At 34.5% G+C, this 20,543-nt stretch overlaps 1 protein-coding gene across 2 annotated transcripts in view; it reads left to right on the forward strand.

The window, feature by feature from the left end:
• The window catches only part of VPS13A (vacuolar protein sorting 13 homolog A), a 108,868-nt gene that overhangs the window by 40,825 nt on the left and 47,500 nt on the right, over window positions 1-20,543 (forward strand). For both annotated transcript variants that reach the window (XM_075020694.1, XM_075020695.1), the window contains 17 exons: window positions 470-642; window positions 2,135-2,291; window positions 2,669-2,748; window positions 2,994-3,053; window positions 3,131-3,287; window positions 8,440-8,556; window positions 8,645-8,748; window positions 9,180-9,347; window positions 10,002-10,309; window positions 11,044-11,191; window positions 12,011-12,161; window positions 13,068-13,192; window positions 14,083-14,252; window positions 14,847-15,067; window positions 16,281-16,513; window positions 18,953-19,045; window positions 19,554-19,910. In XM_075020694.1, coding sequence (XP_074876795.1) covers window positions 470-642; window positions 2,135-2,291; window positions 2,669-2,748; window positions 2,994-3,053; window positions 3,131-3,287; window positions 8,440-8,556; window positions 8,645-8,748; window positions 9,180-9,347; window positions 10,002-10,309; window positions 11,044-11,191; window positions 12,011-12,161; window positions 13,068-13,192; window positions 14,083-14,252; window positions 14,847-15,067; window positions 16,281-16,513; window positions 18,953-19,045; window positions 19,554-19,910 — 2,822 coding nt within the window. The remainder of the gene's footprint in view (window positions 1-469; window positions 643-2,134; window positions 2,292-2,668; window positions 2,749-2,993; window positions 3,054-3,130; window positions 3,288-8,439; window positions 8,557-8,644; window positions 8,749-9,179; window positions 9,348-10,001; window positions 10,310-11,043; window positions 11,192-12,010; window positions 12,162-13,067; window positions 13,193-14,082; window positions 14,253-14,846; window positions 15,068-16,280; window positions 16,514-18,952; window positions 19,046-19,553; window positions 19,911-20,543) is intronic.

Raw genomic sequence — 20,543 nt, forward strand, 5'->3', positions numbered from 1 at the left:
GGATTAAAAGCATGATAGTCCGTAGGAGTCTTTCCTGAAATGGGAGATCTTGGCAGGGAGAGATCCAAAGTAGTGCCACTGATAGCGAGGCAAAGGCTTTTGTACAATCAGCAGCAGTCAGACCAGCAGAAGAGTTAAGCTATTAGTACACACTAAAAGCAAGATGAGCCATGGTTTGTACTGTGTTTTGCACAGCCAATAGTGAGAAAATGCTGATGAAAGAGTTAGTTGAGGAGAACTGGTTTATGATAATGTGATAGAGGGAGCTGCAGGGATGGTGGAAAGTTGTGGAGGCAGGAGCGGAGATAATTATAGAAACAGAATTTGTTGGTTGCTAATTATCAGTTAGGTAATCTTCCCATACTTGTACATTTAAGTTTTTATAGGTGTAGACATAAAATTGTAGGTCACAGTACTGCAAAACATTGGCTAAAACGTGTATATAATGTTGTTGTGAATTAATCCTTAGAATCAGAAGAAGAATTTTATGATGCTCTAAGCAGTCCTGTGGAAGACATGCCATTTTTTGAAGCCCCATCTGGTTCCCTGAAGCGAGCTAGCAGTACAAGGCAAAAAAAACTACGTAAACAAGAGTCTTTGAAAAATATGACAGAATTCCAGCTAAGATTTGAAGTAGCTGAGGTAAAGTTACTTTTTTTGTTTGTTTCTCTGAAGCACATCTGAACTGTAATTTTTCCCTGTGTGTTGTGCTTATGAATCCATGTCTGCAGAAGTATTGATTCCCCATTTCTTGCTGAAACAATTTTGTAGAGTTTTTTCCCAAGCCACAGTTGTGCTTCTGCATCCTTGTCATCACTGAAATGCTTTGATTTATCCACTTTATTTCCCAGCTAATTTTGTCACTCAATTTCCTTTACCTAACTATTGCTCAAAAATCACATTATGTATTTGTTTTGGCTTAAGATGTAGCTTTTGACATCTTTTTTTCCAGATACTGCTGTGGTCACTGGGAAAACTTCATTAATGTTTTATCTTGTGACACGCAACCTATTTTTCTGCTCCAGTTTTTCCCAGACTCTGTGGCCTGCAACATGTTCACTGTAGGGTGTTTTATATGTTGTTCTTGCTGCTTCAGACTTGGGGTGGAGGAAGAGTATTTTACACAAAATCAGACACTTTCTAACTGCATCAGTTCGTCTAGTAAAAGAGATGGCCTCATACCACTATCATTACCTTTATCATTAGACCATCATGTCTATGACAGTGTTATTGCTGCTGCTCACTGTATAACTTTACAAATAAACCATACAAATTCATTTAACTCTACAAATTCTGTTTTAGGCTAGGGCTTACAGAATGGCTTCAACACATCATAACTAGCTTGCAACATATCTTATGTACTACACCTTACAGAAAATACATAAATAAAATTGAAATGTACTGAGTTTTGTGCGATTACAAGACCTTGTTTAAGATCTACTAGTCTAAAGATAGATGCTGTATTTTACATTATTCTCTAATAGAAACTATCTTACAATCTATAAGAAAAAATTACAATTGAGAATCTATAAAGAATCACCTTCTGTTGGCTTTATTATTGAGTTTGGGTTTGATTTTCCCTATTTATAGAGGGCATTATGTGGAAAGGAAGAGTACATATCTTTGTTTTGCTTTGGTTGTGAAAGACAGATAACCACAGCTCAGCCAGGTATTTATTTAACAACATCTTTGTCATGCATGGGTGAAAAAGTAGGAAATCCTCTCACCTGATATTCAGCTTGGGAATCTAACTGTTACCAAGAGAGTTCTAAGAAATTCCAGTGAAAGCAGTAAACTCCTTGTGTTGACTGAAAATACAGTTTTGACTGAGTTGAACATTACTAAATGCTTTACAGAGCTGTTTTAAAAAATAAGTTAGTTCATGTAAGTATAACTTTGATATTGCATGTGTGCGTGTTTGAAGATTTTGTTAAAATAACAGCAAACAGTATTCTAGCAATTTTGCTTCTTGAACTGTGTATTTTTTTCAAGGCATTCGCTGTATAAAGTTAAATGATCAATACACATTAACTAGTAAAATGTATATAAATATATCATACTATGTAAAAATTGAGAGGATAATCCACTACTTTTTTTTCTGGGTTTTTTTGTTTGTTTGTTTGTGTTTTTTTAGGTCTTAATTAAATTATGCCGTCTTACTGGTAATACTGAGACACCTGTGCTGAAGCTTGATATTGTAGGGTTAGGCACTGAACTTAAATTAAGAACATTTGACATGACTGCAAATGCTTTCCTTCGTGAAGTTTGTCTGCTGTGCCCAGAGTATATGGGTAAGTATTTATAGTCTGATAAAAGAATTATTCACAAATAACACTGTGAATTTGTCTTCAAAAAGCCTTAGAGCTTTCTTTTGTCAGCTGAGGAAGATTTGCTTCCTAAAATAAATTGTGGGGGAGGGGAGGGAAAAGTAATTCAGGAGCTCATTTTCTTAGTAATGCTTTGGTAAATATGTTCTAGTTCTGATGATTTTAGTAGAGACACCTAAGTATTTTAGGTGCAGAAGAGGTTTTGTGATTAAAAAGTAATGATAGCTAATAGCCTAATCGGTAGACTACAGATGATTAAAAGAGTTGTAGAAAACTTGTCAATTTTTATTCTTGAAAAAAAACACCCTAATCTCTTTTTTTTTTTTTTTTTTTTTTTTAAGATGATAATGACAAGCCAGTTTACATAATTACTACGTTGGATAATGTAGAAGATGATCTTCTAACTCTGGAGTACATAAAGGTAAGAAAAGAGAAGACTTTGCTTTTGAATTCTAAGCCAATCATGAACAGTACGGTAGTATTGAGCAATTGTTGAAGGTTTTTTCTTTCTTATTCATTCCCTAACATACCGAGTGTTATGAGCAAAGTCTGTCTGCTCCCCAAACAGATTCACTTGTACATCTTAAATTGTAGTGTTTTTTGAAATAAATTCTCTCTAATGAAATTCGCAAACTTCTGATTTGTTTGTTTGTTTTGGTGGAATAGGCTGATATTAATGGACCGGAACTGAAAACAGCCTATCAGAATGTTCTACAGAAAATAAAGGTATGGTATCTTTTTTAACGTAATTTTCTCATTGTGGGAAGAGAGGGATATTGGATAAATTTAATATGTTCTTTTAGGTGAACTTTTCATCTCTAGATGTTCATTTGCATACTGAAGCTCTGCTGAATGCTATGAACTATTTGAATAATCTTCTACCCAAACAAGAAACTAAAGTTGCAGAAGAACCGGTCCATGAAAAAATAGAGGAGAAGAAGGATGTTCTTAAGAAATTAAGTAAGTTTCTTTATTCCCCCCCCGCCTCTTTTCATTCCTCTTTCTTCACTTATTTAAGTAAGGAAGAAAACAGACATTTTCTATTTTTGTAAGCCCGTCAATGGCTTTTGAAATGAGAAATTTTGTTTACTGTATATTTGCTTACCCACTTCATAGCCTTTTTTAATTTCAGTGGCAATAAGAGTGTTAGCCATCAGAGTACTATGAAGTAGCAAGGGTATACTCTTGTTCCCTGGCTGGGAGTGTGTAGGTGAGGAATAACTGTATAATTAATGAGGCAAGGTAGATGCTGCTGCTGTTGACATTTCTTGAGGTAGAAATACTAAGCATGTTTTTTGAATATATGTGTTCAAATTCACTTAGTTATGATAATCTACATTGAATGCTGACTTACTGGCAGTGATTATATTCCTAATGGTGTTGTCCCATATAATGAGAAAAGTATTTTTGCGTTATAGTATTTATGTAGAAAAGGTGCTTATAAAAAGTAAGGAAATAAAAAAAAAAATTATGGGTTAGTAAATTTAGCATGAAGGTGAAAACTTTCTGTGATAAGTTTATTAAATATATTCTAGACACTTTTGTGCTTTCCAAATAATAACATAATTACCATTTTTCTCTTAACTCCTCAGTGAAATAACTTGGTACACTATTTTTTTTCCCATTGTCAAAATATTTTTGTTGGTTTAGGTTTGCAACCTGCAGATAGGTACTAATTTAGCAATTTATTGATTTGTAGATGTTGGCTGTAGTACATAATATATATGCTACTGCATTTAATAAGCTCCAGGGCAGTTTTGGTTACTAGTGATCTACTGATTTACTGAATGGCTAAATTCTGTTTGGCACCAATTTTGTAGGAATAATTTGTTGGAATTGCTGCTTTGGGTTTATGAACTGGCACAGGAATTTGGATTTGCCTTGAAGTGTAATAAATAGGAAGTCGTTGCACGGTGGAAGATGGCTTGAGCATTTTCAGTCTTTTGTTATAAGAAGCTGGTAATAGCATTTATTAATATCAATTACCGTGTTTTTGGGGACACAAGTAGAATATGAATTCCTGTAATTTGAGACAAATCTGGTGAGCCTCCTTATGTTTATCAAAGGTACATGGTACTCTACAGGTATCTGGTTTCTATGTATAAACTTAGGGTTCCTAGCTTTCCTTGGCCTGCAAAAGCATTAGCACTGTTGCATCCTGAAAGGAGTGCAGGCCAGTCAGTTATCCAACAATATTGGACTGAAGGAATTTTTCTGGTCTAATAAGTTTAATCTTATCTCTTTCCATGTGCCGTTTTATGACATATTGGTCAAGACATACATTTGCTTTGTATTCAAATCATTGAGTATATACAGCCCCCCCATTGTCTTTTTTGTTTCTCTTTTTTCCTTTTTTTGTTTCTCTTTTTTCCTTTTTTTGTTTCTCTTTTTTCCTTTTTTTGTTTCTCTTTTTTCCTTTTTTTGTTTCTCTTTTTTCCTTTTTTTGTTTCTCTTTTTTCCTTTTTTTGTTTCTCTTTTTTCCTTTTTTGTTTCTCTTTTTTCCTTTTTTGTTTCTCTTTTTTCCTTTTTTGTTTCTCTTTTTTCCTTTTTTGTTTCTCTTTTTTCCTTTTTTGTTTCTCTTTTTTCCTTTTTTGTTTCTCTTTTTTCCTTTTTTGTTTCTCTTTTTTCCTTTTTTGTTTCTCTTTTTTCCTTTTTGCCGTTCTCTTTTTTTGCCGTTCTCTTTTTTCTTTTTGCCATTCTCTTTTTTCTTGTCTCTCTTTTTTCTTTTTTTTTGTTTCTCTTTTTTCTTTTTTTCTGGGATGAATTGAGACTTTTGATTGCCTTACAGTTATTTTATTACCTTATACTTGAAGAACATCAATCTCTTGTGAATAACTTGCTTGCTATGCAGTTTTTCATTCGATAACCAAGAATTTGGCAGGTTTGATTTGTTGATAATGTTGTGCAAGAGCAAACAAACAGATCACCTCCATTTTTTTGGTCTTGTGTCTGGGAGCTACTTTGAAATGAAAGCTTCTATTAAATGCTCAGCATTATGCCAATGATGTTGACTTCTGCTCTGAGAAGGACTTCTCTGAGATCTTTGCAATCATTGCTTGCTGTTAATTGTAAAATGCTGAGGGTCCAGCAAGTTATTAAAACAGAAAAGAAAACACACACACAAACTATGGTAGAGGGTAATTCTCAAGATGATTGTAGTTGAAGTATTGTAATACTTGCTCTGCATTACTGATTTCAGTAGTTCCCCCATATGACTGACCTAGCCAACCCACTGGTACACTGATGAGATCTTTCTGAGGCTGTCTATGTTCACTGATGTTAGTTCTTATAAGCATTTCAAGTTAAACTTCAGCATTATTTTGGTATCTTTAACATGCAAGTATCACATTTGCGACATTTGGTGGTATTTTTTTGAGAATGTTAATTTGTGCTGCCTTTACAAATATATTTCTGTTTTGAAAAACAGAAATATGTTTGTAAGTGTAGTGTATACTCATATTCAGTGATTAATTCAGTGTTGCTAAGGGTCGATGATTTTATTATAGGAGGTTGATGAACTAGTAGCCTGATAGTGGTTTTTGAAGAACTTCAGGCAGAAACGGTGCCTTTTCTTGGGATTTGAGTATTTGTTTCCCATAGGTACTTAAGTGAAATCAGCTATGTTAATTTTTTAAGCATTGTGAAAGGAAAGGTAATTATCATGTCTAGACCCAAACAGGTTATTTAAAAAATGAGAGAAAATAAGGTTTTGTAGGCTCTGTTTTTTGGGGGGGAGATGGAGGAAGATGAAGGAAAATATTTGCCTTATGAATGATGAGATGTGGGAAGAGTATTAGTATGTCACACAGGCATTGTCTTTCAGCTGATGATGTTTTATTATTCCATCAGATTGTTAAGAAGTTTAGTTCCTCAGCTTGTTCTTTGAAGGTGTTTTGTAGGTCTCCATTGCATAATAGAACTGAGAAGTAAAAGGTAGAATAATTGCTCTGTGAAAAAAATATTCTTCCATTTAACTGTATTATTTAAATGATATTTTTCTGTGTGAGATTGTTCTTATTCATGGTGGTTGTTTGATTTCAGTTACACAGGAACATGCTTAGACACTAGATGAATACCATTTCTGTACCTATGATAGTCTGTTAACTTAGAGTTCTGTTCTTTGGCTTACTGAGAGCCGTAGACAGAAGATTCACCATTTCTCTAGCTTTGAACCATTTTGCTATGCAGGCAAACAGTGAAGTGTTTGCTGTTTTATAGAGTTCTTGGAGACAAGGGATTAAATTAGTTCCTTATGTATTAACATGTGACAATTCAGACTTTACACAGCTGAAAAGCTTCATAGGTGATTCTCCTACCTCCTCCTCCCCCAATCCTATACAACTGTGCAAAATAAACTTTGACTGAGGGTAGTTATTGGTTAATTTACTGTGGCTTGTCTTCTGTTAGCAACATAGAATAAAATCATCTGACTGAAGCCAATGTATTTATGGAATCATAGCTTGATCGTGTTATAAATTGAGACCACAACGGACTATAATCCAATTAAAATTTATTAATTGTAGCAAGTAGGATAGGAGCAAAGAACAGCGCTGGACGGCAGGGGAGTCTGCGCTCCGCCGACTGCCGTAACTAGCACATTCACACCTCTTGTTTTTATAGTTTTAGTCCTTAGGTTTTTAATTATCTCATACATATTACAAAACTTGAGCTCCTGGTTGGTGCTTGCAATCTTCCCGCAACGTGCGCATTCTTCAGTTTCTCATATCTTCTTTTTCAATCTTTATCTTGTTCTTTTCGCAGGCACAGTTTTTGTTTGACCTATCTTTGTTTCAAGTGTCCGGAAATTGCTCATATCTCCTTTCCCAATCTTTATCTTGTTCTTCTCGCAGGCACAATTCCTGTTTGACCTATCTTTGTTTCAGGTGTCAGGAACATTTTCTTCACATTCCTCACAATAATCAGTACATCCCCACACATATCAGTAAAATCGTTAGTACATCCTTATTGCTTAACCTGAGGGTTTAATTAACGGTTAATTGTTACAATATAAAGATGAATTAAAATTAACTTGTTTCAGTAACAAAACGTATTTCCCAATTACTCATTCTTAGCTTTGATAAACAATCTTTGCCCCACATTTATCACAATCGTGAGGGTTGAGAGAGCCGTAACATACTCACACACAACATTAAAGGTAGTATCTCATCTGACAAGCTAGCCTGTGGAAAAATGGATTGAATGTTTATTACTTTTAATTTTGCTGCTTTTAGCTTTGTATATAGATTACCATTTAGGACTCAAAATCCTTGAATACAGGATATGACATTTCTCTTTGTCATTTGAAGTAGCATATAACATTACTTCAGATTTGACTTTCAGAAAAAATGGACTAAGTTTATTGGTTGAGTCCACTATCTGTTGACTTCTGTATTTAGCACCATACCTGCAGAGAGTGTTGTGTGGCATCAGTCATGTCTACTCAAAATGAATGGAGATTATTTCTGTTAACATGAAATAGGTTATTTTTACTCTTATGCAGTTTTGGGAAAAACAAAAATGGACTAAATGTTTGGACACCTCTGTTCTGAAAGGTACTATATATGTGCTTGTATCTTTTGTAAGTCTTAAGGTTGACCATACTATTTTTGAAAGATACCCACTGTCCCTTCTCTTCAGTGTCTAGTTATATTAATGGTATTTTCATATTTAAAACTTAAGTTTAGAAAATACAGGTGGTGGACATTTAATAAAAAGTCACCTGCCATATGTAAACAAGACTGTTCATTGCAGATGACTAATCAACAGACCAGATAGAGTATTAATGTAGCTATCATGGTACCACTAGTTGAGGTAAACTGCTTAGTCCTGAATAACCTATCTCTAATTTTGCATTGTGCTATGTAGATGTATATTAAATGTATTTCTTACAGTTAGTAAAATACTGGTGTTCACAGTTTGTGAAGCACATGAGGACTCTTATATATACAATCCTGTATATACAATTCCTTTGTGTCATGCTTGCCTGTATGGGTGCAGTGCATTTTGCCAGTGCTGCAGGCTTGAAGCAAACTAGGCTTTGGGGAAGGGATACTAAAATATTACATCTCCTCCCTGAAGAACTGTAATTTTTTTTATTTTCTATTTCCTACAGCATCAAAAAAATCAAAGTATGAAGATGTTATTGACCTCAATATCTGTGCAGATTTATCCTGTTTACGTATCTTTATTAGAGAGAAAAAGCATAGAATAGCTGAAATTCACATTGAAGGTAGGAACAAAACTTTAATCACAAAGGCATAAAACCTCATAACCAGAATAGTCTCTAGATTTTGTATGACTTTTTTTTTTTTTTTAAGGTCTGGATAGCCAAGTGATCATGAAGAAAGCAGCAACAGAAGTGACTGCAAAATTAAAGAACATCATTATTGTGGATTCTGATGAGATGGCATTGTACAAAAAGGTATGCATTTGCATGTATCATTGATTTCTGAGTGGAATATAGATGCTAAATTGAACTTCCTTTGTGGACTCTACTCTTTAACTATGTTTTTTTTAATAATATTTTATGTATTTGCTGGGAGCATGATTCTCTATAGGCAGACTGATTTCGCCCCCAGAACTGGTGATTGTTAGGCTGGCATTGATTTTGTGCAACTGTGATGCCCAGCTGCTCATTATGCTCCTTATTTTGTTGACTTTAATGGACGAAATTATTCAAGCTGAGCTTCCAACTGAATATCTTCAGCTATTTAAAGGATTTTTATTTTTCATTTATTGTTGAGATATTTGAAGTACAAATGTCTTAGAAGTGTGAGGTACTACATTCTGTGTTGGAATTCAGTCTTTCTAGCATAACTTTTTACAGCAGAGATACTCTTTTTTCTTCCTAAGGCTCTTTACATCACAGGAAAAGAAGTCTTCAACTTTAGAATGATGTCATATGTGAATGCTACAGATGGTATTGCATATACAAATATGGATGTTGTGGACAATCGTATTTACCTAACTGTTGGGTGTATTCAAGTGGTTTTTGTCAACAAGTTTGTTTCATCTATTTTGGTAAGTTAAATTTTCCAGATACTATTCCCTAGCATTAAGATAACATTGTCAGACCTAAAAAAGGATAAAGCATCCCATATGGGGAGGTGCCCATTTGTGTGAGAACTCTTATATACTATTGTAAAAACTTCACTGGGATGGGTGGTTGGGCTATTTACTTTTCTTCTCCATGTGTCTGTTACTGTGGAGTGGGTGGCTAAGCAACAGTATTGGCTATTATTGTTAGTAATTTTTTTCCTTAAATTACTTGTGGCAGCTTTTAGATATTCATTGTTTTTGATATTCATTGTTCATTGTTTATAACACTGAAATATAAGTAATAAACCATGGAAATAAATGCCTTTTCCGTAAATTCTGCTAAGTAAATCTAACTTGCTCTTCATTTGAGTAAATAAAACATAATTCATACAAGTCATGTTACAAGGTCATTGCTGTTACCATCTGATTTGCCAAATATTTAGTATGGAAATTTATTTTTTACATATATGCATATTTCATATTTGGGGGGAGATTATCCTATTAAAGAATTCAGAAAAAGTCCATAGCAAAAACAGTATCTTAACATGGTTTGTTATTTAAAAAACTATGATTCTTGGTGTTTTTGAAGTAGTGTAATTCTTAATAACATTTCCAAGATCTGTATTCTTTTCCTAGGCTTTTATAAATAACTTCCAAGCTGCTAAGGAAGCTCTTACTGAGGCAACTGTTCAAGCAGCAGAGAAAGCAGCTACAGGTGTAAAAGAGCTAGCAGAACGTAGTTCCCGTTTGGCACTAGATATCAACATTAAAGCTCCTGTTGTGATAGTTCCACAGTCAGCAATGTCTGCTAATGTCCTGGTGGCTGATCTTGGTCTAATCACTGTGAAGAACCAATTCTTTATTGCTAAAACAAAAACACGGTATAATCTCCCACCTGTTGTTGATTCTATGACGGTGAAATTGAGTGAACTAAAGTTATACAGGTAATGTAGTGTCAAGATATTTTTTAATTCATGTAATCCTTTTGGGATACTTCAGTTAGAGAGCTTTGAGAAGTTGTTATCAAAATAATTAGTTAATAGTTGGTGGCTGATGGATACACTATTATCTTGAAATGTAACAGCAAATTAATAAAGATTTTGTAAAAGCTATAAGAATGTATGGTTTAGGAGAAATAACAATCTGCACATCTTTAAATAGAAGCAAATGTTTGTTTAGGGAATATTGTGTAGAATAATAGACTTATGCATCATTCACTACTTTGGGACAGGTTATACCCATTTGTAAATGGCTATTTTGATGGGGTTTTTGAGCTATATGTAGCAGGAAAGATATCAAGTCAGACAGCTGTGAAGAAGCGTTTGAAAATGGGCCTTGGTGCAGGGGATTGGGAGGGGGAGAGGGAAGGGAAGGGGATTTTCAAACACAGTTGAAGAGTACTGAAAAAAGGAGGAATTGCTCTCCAGTGGAGAACACATAAGAGGTCCTAACTTGCCAGAAGTTCGTATGTTGCACGCCTGATATGTGCCTGATGTGTCTCCTCCCTGCCAAGGCAGATGTCTAGTTGTTGGAGTAAGGCTTTAACTAGAGATACCAGGAGTAGTATGAAGACTGTTTTACAGTACTAGTCAAAAAGATGAGGAAAAGTCAGAAATGTGTTTGTTAGAATGTTAAAGTGAAGCATGTCAAGTTGGGAGTATTTTGTTTCTATTCACAGATCATGCTATGAGCAGGGTTCACTACAAACTGAAGTACAGTTGCTGCAGCCACTCAATCTGGAAGTAGCTGTTGAACGAAATTTAGCTGCTGCTTGGTATAACGAAGTTCCTGATATTGAAATATCTGGCCGACTCAAGCCTATGAATGTAAGCATTTATTTCTGAAAGCAGCTGCTAAAATATCCATGGAAGATGGATTTATTTTTCTGTCCATAAAAGTCCCAGTTCCTTAGTTATGGTATTCATTTCAAGACATATAGGTAGAGTGGATTTTGTTGTTTCATAGCAAGAAGGAAGTGAATAGCTTTCTGTTCTAATCTAAGCTCTGTATTTCATCTATGATACTGCAGGAAGACTTTGTACTATATATTACTGTTGCTAGTAAGAAGTGGGCGTGCTGTTACAGCCGCCTTTTACCTGTCAGTATCTTTCAAAGCAGCATTGGAAAAAGTTGGAGTTTTTCGGTCTGTTCATTAGCAGCACTATTGCCTGCTGAATTCATACCCATGACAAGCCTGAGTATGAGTTAGTGCATGTGCTCATTTAAATGTAACCTCAAAAAATATAAAGCTTGTCCATGTATGAGGAAAACTAATTTGCCAAATTTTGAAATAGAACTAGTAGCCATTACTGTAAAGTACCTTGTAACTAAATGCAGATAACAATTTTGGGTGACTATAAGTCAAACTATATGTGTACAACTTCTAACATTCAATCTCTAAATTATAGCTTTGTAAAGAAAGTTTGTGGACTAAAACAAAATAATGCGTGAATGACTTCTGATTTCTAGAAGTTACTGTAAGGGGTTGTGTGGATTTGATCAAAACATTTTATTTGGTTCTTTAGTCTCCTAAACAGAGACTCAGATGAGATTACTTTGCTTATCTGTTTATTTGTAACAGATTTTAGTTACCATAAGTTTCATGAACTGAGTTGTTCTGAGTTTAATAACAATGTTTTTTTAAGCTAATTCTCAGTCAGGAAGATATTACCACAATACTGAGGACACTAAATGAAAATATAGGTGGCAGCTCTGGTGCATCAACTTCTTTACCAGAACCAAAAGATACGACTAGCCATTGTAGTGATATGCATAGTACTTCACAGCATTCTGCAGGTAATATTTTCTAAAATTACACGTGGCCTAACATTTTTAGGTATTACTGTCAATTTATTATTTCTGTTAGAATTGCCTTTATGAAAGGATGCCAGATGCAGGTTTTCTTAACAGCATGCCTCTATTATCTTGACATTGTGGTTTGAGCTATAGCTAACAATAATGATAATGGATAGGAACAACTGAGCCACTGTAGCGAGTTTTGTAGCATGATGTGTTTTAATGTAAGGACTGTCTTGTTCTACCGGCAATAATGCAGTGAGCACCTAAAAGTCTGTCAGCTGGATTTGGTAACATCCCAACTTGGAAAGATGCTATGTTACTCTTTTTTTTTCCTGTGTATGCTGGTTCTGTTGCTGTTCAGTTTTAGATCTGTTTGTCTTGTCATAATTATGGCATCCCTAAAAGTTGTTCCTATTCAGTTTATTCCTAAAGTGTTCAGCACACACTAAAAAAAGGAAAGTAAGGTTAAGAAAAGAATCTTCTGTTGAACTCTTCTGTTAAATGTGAAAAACAGCAAAAACATGTCAAGATGAACCAATGAGGGTGAAAGCAAAATTATATTCTTTGTAACATTCTTGCACAGAGTACCATATAACACTAAGGGAAGTTGTGCATTTATGTCTTAAAGATGGTAAAAATTGCGTGTAGAATATGTAAGCAGAGTATTCTATTTTCTCAAACATCGTGTGATTTTGCTGAATGTAATTACAGAGAGCATGATAAATGTATCCTAAGTGTGGATGGATTTACATCTGTTTTTTGTCTTTATAGTCATTAGTGAGGATGTTGGGTTTGGGTTTTGTTGGTGTTTTTTTTTTTTTTTTTTTTTTTTTTTTTTTTTTTTTTCCTTATTTGCAGTCAGGTAATTTTCTTAATACTGAGTGTTTTTCTAATTTCTGAAAGGTGTAACTGTTGTGACATCAGCTGTGGTGGAATTGCATTCACCTATGAAAATAAAAACAACACTGAAACTGGACTTCAGATTCGACTCTCTGACTTTAGTATTATATAGTCCGAATTCAAAACAGGTAAATATAATTTTGGTTACAAAGAGAAAAAAACAGCTTTAAGGTTGCCTAGTGTCCTGGAAAATCTGAACGGGAATAGTTTAATTTATGAGCAGAGAAAGTGATTTCTAGCTGTAGTAATGAACATGATGGAAATGATAAACAGCTATTGTAACTAAATCTCATGGCAGATATTACAGGAAGGAGAATAATCAGTGGTAGCACATGATATGTGGTATCTTCTGTGATCTGACTAAAAATTTGCTGAAAACTTATCTTGGTTTAAAATACAGTTTGGGAAGAAAAAAATGCAGAAGGATGCAACCTACTCTTTAGTTACACACACACATATGTGGACACACATATATAAATGAAATTGTGGAGAGAGATTTTAAATTGGTATTAACAGTATGAATGGACTTTTAATCTTCTTGGTTTAAATTTACAAAACTTGCCAGCAAATTTCTCAGTAAAAGTTTGGTAATTTTTTATTGTAAACTTAAGGCGGCTGTTTTACATTTTGAACAATTTTCCAATATCTGGATAAACACTACGTAGTCATAAGAGATAAAACTTGATTTCTTTTTTGGTGTCTTTGCATATACTATGTATTTTTAAACATCAGAAAACCCAAAATTGTGTATGAGAATTCTACTTTCTTTTGAACATAGTCTCTCCCTCTCACTAATGTAAGCTTGCTTTAGCAAGCTAGTAGAAGGGTAAAGCTTTGGGTTTTTTCAGTTTTCTCTGTATGTTATTGATTTGTGTTGTCTTTTGAATTACCAGTGGGTTTATTTAATATATTATTATTAGAAATCTTACCAGTTAGAATAAAGCTGTGTATCACACCTGTGTATTATTTCCATTACCCATAAGGAAGTTACAAACATATTTTCATTTGATTCAAACAGGTTACAAATTTGGATCAGAGAGATGATCTTTTGAAGCTTGCAGAGTTTAAGTTAGTTTTGATGTCAGCTGCTGTCAAAATGTTATCAGATGGTTCAATGAATGCTTCAGTCAAGCTGGCAAACTGTACCTTAGATGATAAAAGACAGTCAATCCAGAAGGCTACACCAAGGTCTGTATTTTGACATAATTACTGTTAATTGGAGTTTGACAAAGAGTTCCAAATGTTCCCATTTTAATGTTCTGTTAAAACTGCAATTGTTTTGGTGTAGGTGGTTCTTAAAGTACATGTTACTGTAGACTTGTGTGTCTTGCCTTTTGTTCCACATTTTGAGAGAAATGCTAGAAACAAACTTTAAATATGAAATAAAACAAACTTTAAATATGAAATCAATAAATTCATATAGAAGCAAATTTAACTTTCAGCTTTAACAAATGCTGGCTAAGTAAGACTAAGATTTTTTTTTTCATGAAGACTAACAAACTTCAGTAAAGTGTAATGCTTTTGATATGTAAACAAGGAATTGTGATGATTTGTCTTTTTAAAATTATGAAGACCTTTAGTTGCCAAGGTATGGGAGTCCAGTTTTGAAGATTTATAGAGTTCATGTTAATGTCTTTATTGGTCGTGTTTTAAAATCTGTGGTGTACTTTTAAAATTCACTCTTGTTAATGTATTGCAGCTGGAGTGAAAATCACTAGTGTTTTTCAGTATTTGTGGCTGGTTTTTATTGTCTCATTAAATTCTGCCTTAATGGTCTTTCAGGATGGTGGAAATGAAACATGGATTTGAAAAGAAAGTTATGGTGGATATAAGCTATAAGCAGGGGAGAGATGGCACTGTTCTTGATGTGATTGTTCAAGAGATATACCTTTGTGCAAGCATGGAGTTTCTACTTACTGTTGCAGATATATTCCTAAAGGCTAATGCAGAAAGTGCTGCTGCACAGAGAAATCTCAAACAGTCATTACCTTTAAAGGAGCAAGGTATGTATTGGAAATATTTAAAAATTTGTATTTAAATATCTGTTTAATTTTGGCATTATAATACTATCTTAAAAATTATAATACTCCTTTCATGTTATTTCCTGTGTTTGTGTGTATAGAACAGCTTATTTTAACTATTGATGTTTCTTTATTTGCCTCATGGAAATTGGTTCATGTCCCTTGGTCTTTTTTTCCAAATGAAGCTTTATCTTACCAGACAAAGGAAATAACTAAAAATGTATGTCTAAAATAAAATGGGAAAGGACAATCACAGCTGGCACTCTCTAGGTTAGTTTGGCTATCTTTGCAATCTCAGTGAAGTTTATAATGATGATTACCACCATCATCATTTTCATCCTTCCTGAGAATGATGGAGCATATTATGCTTAAATATGAATTCAGCTTGCCAGATATTGCTGCCTAGAAATCTTGTCATGTCACTTGTCTACTGAAGCAGATTTCTCCCTACATCGGGAATCAGGGTTTTAGCTTGAGTGCCCAATTTGGTCTTTCTAGTGCAGGACCCTATACCTGAAATCAGAAATTAGTCCATTAGAGCATCAAGAGCAGGAAATGGGCTATTTATGCTTCCAGGCCTTGGGTAGTTTGCATCAGATCTGCAAAGCAAGTCCCGTCTTTTGTTTTTGTTTTCCTGTACCCTAAATATCTTATTTGTGTCCACCCCAGTTAGGCCTGCTGTGATTATTTGGTAGATGATCAAAATCTAAACAACTTAGGAAGTCTTACATGAAAGTATATTTCTACTGCAAATGGTAACATCAGGCACTAGTAAATGCTGCATTATTGTCCTATGGAAAAATGTATGGTTTACTGCTCCAGAGAGCAGAAAACGTGTCCAGCATTTTCTGTAAGACCCTATCATAGCTGACTGATGTAGATATTAGTGAAGCTGATATATTTGCTAGTGTCAGAGGTAATAACGGTGGTGATACTGTTATCCTTTTCATTTTGACAAAGAAGCTTTGTGGAATCTTTTGTTGTGTCTGAAAGTAATTAGAGCTTTAATGGTTTTGTATCTCCAGTGAAAAGCCTAGAAATAAGTCAGTTGCAGGCATCTACAGGTTTTCTGATACCAGTTATGCTAGGTCTTATCACTAAATCTTTAAAACTTCTCTATAAGTGATAAGAGAGATGTAAATAATGACAATTTAATCTTTGAACAATTAATCTAATTTAATTTACATTTTTGAAGCACCTGTGCAGCCTGTATCTACAATGGAGATGAACATTGTTGTTAAAAATCCAGAGATCGTATTTGTGGCCGATTTAACAAGAAGTGATGCTCCTGCATTGGTGGTTACAACACAGTGTGAGGTCTTCATTAAAAATAGCCCTGAAAGGTATAGCATGACAGCTGCTGTGAAAGAGATACAAATGAAAGCGTGCCCATTTCTTCCAGAAAAAAGGAAAGGGAACATTACTACGGTGAGTTTGCAAACATCCAGTTTGCATTTAAAACGTTCTGTGTAACTTATACTATTAGAATGCAAGTTATTTCTGAAGCTTTCATCATTAGAATGTATATTACAGACATAGGAGTAAAATTCTGGAGCTAACTTATTTTGTTCATTTTATTCTGTTTTGTCTGATGTGCCAAAAGCGTCATCTTGATCTGTGGCTTTGAGGTTTGCTTTGTATGACAAGCTAATATGAAGAGCCCAGAGGAGTAAAGTGTTAGTAATCTCTTACAGTCCATGTAAGCCGAATAAATAGAATGTTATGAGTGTACACTATTTCAAATGCAATGTAGTAAATTTGGAATACTTTCAGTCTGAAACTTTGCATTAAATAGCTATGTAAGTGAATAAGAAAGGGTCACAGACAGAATAGGAAGTATGTAATATGATATAGTTTACTTATGGTATGCTCTTCATAAATTCTTTTGTGTTAAGGTCCATAAATCCATTACATTAAAACTGCCTATTTATATTTTGGCAACAGAATCAGACTTGCTAGTTACCGGGCAGGTGGGAATGCATGGACTTCCGGAGATTCTTATAGCTTTTCTGCCTCTACAGCATTCTATACCTCAGTTAACCCTGTAATGATATTGTTGTAACAGAGAAAAAAAATTCGGTTTGACAGTATATCCAACTGTTATCTGTGTCCTCAGATCACAAATGAATTTTGAAAAATGAGTCTTTTCAGCTCTGCGTTTATGCTTGCTTACTTTATGGAGCTACATAGAAAAGACCAAAGGTATAAGCACAAAGGGCTGGGACTTCCACTTCATCTCCTTATCAGATACTTTCATAGCAGCTCAGTTTACTCCTTGGGTAGACAAAGTCTTTGCATTAATCAGTTAACAATCTAGTCATTGAGAAAGTGATGTAGTGATAGCCACACCACAACGCAAAGTTGCTTGACTCCCATTTCTGTAGCTGGCGAATGTAGCACAAATATGGCTAGCTTTGTAAAAAGCAATTAGAAGGCTTCACACCAAGCTTTCCCTCTTACAGGAATATCTTGTGCCAGAATATCTTACCTCAGACTGTAGAAACAGAGAAAAAGACCTGTATCTGATGGGATGTTTGTGCTATGAAGAGGGGAAGAACTTCGGAGGACCTTAGTTTTGATGCTTAAAACAGTGCCTTCTTTGAAAGATTCAGAAAGTTCTCAAGAGAGTAGTAGAGGTCAAAACCCAAGACATTACCTGCAGCTAGCAGCATAACTTCCCCTTTTGAAAACATGCACATAAGGAAATTTCTGAACCCAGGTTTTCTGTAAACAATATGATTTCAGTCTGGGAAACAGAGAAATAGAGGTTCAGATGACATTCCTTGGCTGCCTTTAATCAAGAATGAAAATGTATGATATGAGGTTATATGAGGATTACAAGATTTCTGAAGGCTGATATTGATGTGAAGATTTTATATTGCCTAAACTTCGGGGACACTAGTGATGGGTGAATTCACCCACCTGATGAATAAGTTTCCCCAGATACCTGGGAAACTAGCCTCTGGATTTAGAGTAGCACGAGTTCTGTACATTTCTCGCATTACCTTGGTCTAAAGGAGAGTATGTTATTATTCATTCCTGGCTGTAACACAGAAGAAAAAAAAAAAAATTCGAGCAGCAGAGAATGAAATAATAATACAGACAAAAAAATCTGTTAGATCAAACTCATTTGGAAAAACTGTAAAACTGATTCAGGGTGTTTCTATGCCCCCAGCATCTGATTCAGATATGGAAAGAGATGTTGGGAAAGATTGCAAAAACAATATGGTCTGAAACTACTGTTTTTGAAAGACTTATCTACTCAGGTAGGGACAGGAGAGCAAATTTTTCTGTCAAAACAGGTTCAGTAGAGTCTAACTACATCCGAGTGCTTTATTAATCACATAGCACTATGATTTTGTTTATAGTGTACTTTAGATTTGTTTTTGGTAAGCCTTGGCAAGTGGGAGTATGCAAGGACTGGTTGTAAAATAAAGCTGGAACCGAGTGATTGTGATTCAAACAGTGGTATTTTTGTTCAGGAAAACTGTTGTGGCTGTGTTGCCCTTAACTGAAAAGTCTGATTCTCCTCAAAAGTCACAGGCACAATGATGCAGTGTATTTGAAGACATCTGCAGGCTTTACCTAAAGAATGGGGTTACTGAAGTGTAATGCATTTTACTGTAGCTGACATTTGAATCCTTAATGATTGAGAATGGCTGAGGTGATGCTTCTGATACGTGGTTGTTTTTTTTTTTTCTTTACATTTGAACACATTATTTGTGTTCAGATTGCTCTTAATTTTGAAGAACCATATAATGCTAACTTTTCCTTTTGGTACTTTTGATATGCAGTATTTAAAAGATGTATGATTTTTTTAAAAGATTTTTTTCTCTATTTAACATGTGTTTTAACTCTTTTGTTTAGGTATTACAGCCTTGTGACTTCTTCTTTGAAATGAAACAGTCAGGTACTAATCCACAGACAGCTGATCTAACGATTAAATCTCTAACAATAAAAGTAGGTAAACTTTTATTGTGTTTTTAATTCTCTACTACTTCCTGCTCAGAAGGCTTTGAAACTGCTTGTGGGATATGTTTCTTAAAAAAAAAAAATGAAATCAGGAATGACTGAAGAGGGGAATTCTTTCTGTTCTTCATCAGGTCACCTATCTGTTTAGCACGTGAAAACAAAATTGAAAATTAACAGTTGTGTCACAATGATTTGGTTTCGGAATCTGTGTTTTATAAAATGGCCTGGTGTGCAGAGATAAGTTTTGAAGTGTTCAGATAGAGCATTGGTTGATGTAGTTCAGAAAGCTCCTGTCTGGAGGAAAGGCAGGAGTTGAAAATCTGAGGAGGTTGAACTGTAGCTTGTGCAAAGGAATGAGTTTTCAAGCCAAGAGTCCTGTAGAGTATAGAGGTGTTTTGTTACTATAACGTTTTCATTATAATTTTGTGTCTGAAAGTAGCTGTCTATTTCCTGTACTACCTTCTCTTTTCCAATTATTCCAACTTCCTATTTGTAGGTTTCACCAATAATCATAAACACAGTAATTACTATTACATCAGCCCTTTATCAAACTGCAGAAACAACAGAAGAAGAGATTAGTCAAATTCCTCCAGACTTGTGGAATAAGAAAGATATAAAAAATCTAAAAATGTGGTTTCTTGAAGAGGCAAATGAAAATGAAGATACAAATCCAACCGCTGAACTGATTCCCACAGGAGAGTCATTGAAAATTAATATAGACTCTGTTTTTCTAACACTTGAAGCTGGGGTTGGGCACCGAACTGTACCAATGCTTTTAGCCAAGTCCTCATTTCTTGGAGAAGTCAAAAACTGGACTACTTTAATCAACCTACGTTCTCGTCTTGAGCTAGAGGTGAGGAATCCTACATAAGAAAGAAAAGTTTTCTTAAGATATTAAACCTGTTATGTTAGGCAATAAAAGAAAAACAGTCCATATATTTGATGACTAAACTCCTGCAGATACACGTTATGGGAGCAGGACAGGAATGAGGTGTTACGGTAGTTCAAATGAAAATCTAATGCATTAGATGTAATCTATTAGCAGCAGTAATTGGTGTTATACAAGCTCACATTTATACTCTATACAAGTTCACAAAGACCTGTTGCATCAATATTAAATTTTGGAGTAGCAACTGGCTAAAACTCTTTGACAATCTTAATTTAAGATTACAGTAGAATAATATAGTCATGTCATTTCTATAAAATACTATGTTGTACCAGTATTATACATAAAACATCCAAACTGGCTCATATTTGGAAATTAGTGACTTAAAATTCAGTAGTTGCTGTAGATACATTTTTCCTTATTTGTAGTGCTTTAAACTTCCAGTGCCTACAGTTTAATCCAAAATTTTATTTTAAGTGACACACCTTATACCACTTACTTGGAAGTGCATCTTTGTGGTAGAGACTTAGCTGCTTCATTTATTTCTCTAGTGCATTTGCTTCATCTTATGGTGGGAGCTGAAAGCTCAATCTGATTATA

Source organism: Buteo buteo, chromosome Z (genome assembly GCF_964188355.1).
Source record: "Buteo buteo chromosome Z, bButBut1.hap1.1, whole genome shotgun sequence".
Classification (NCBI taxonomy): Eukaryota; Metazoa; Chordata; class Aves; order Accipitriformes; family Accipitridae; genus Buteo; species Buteo buteo.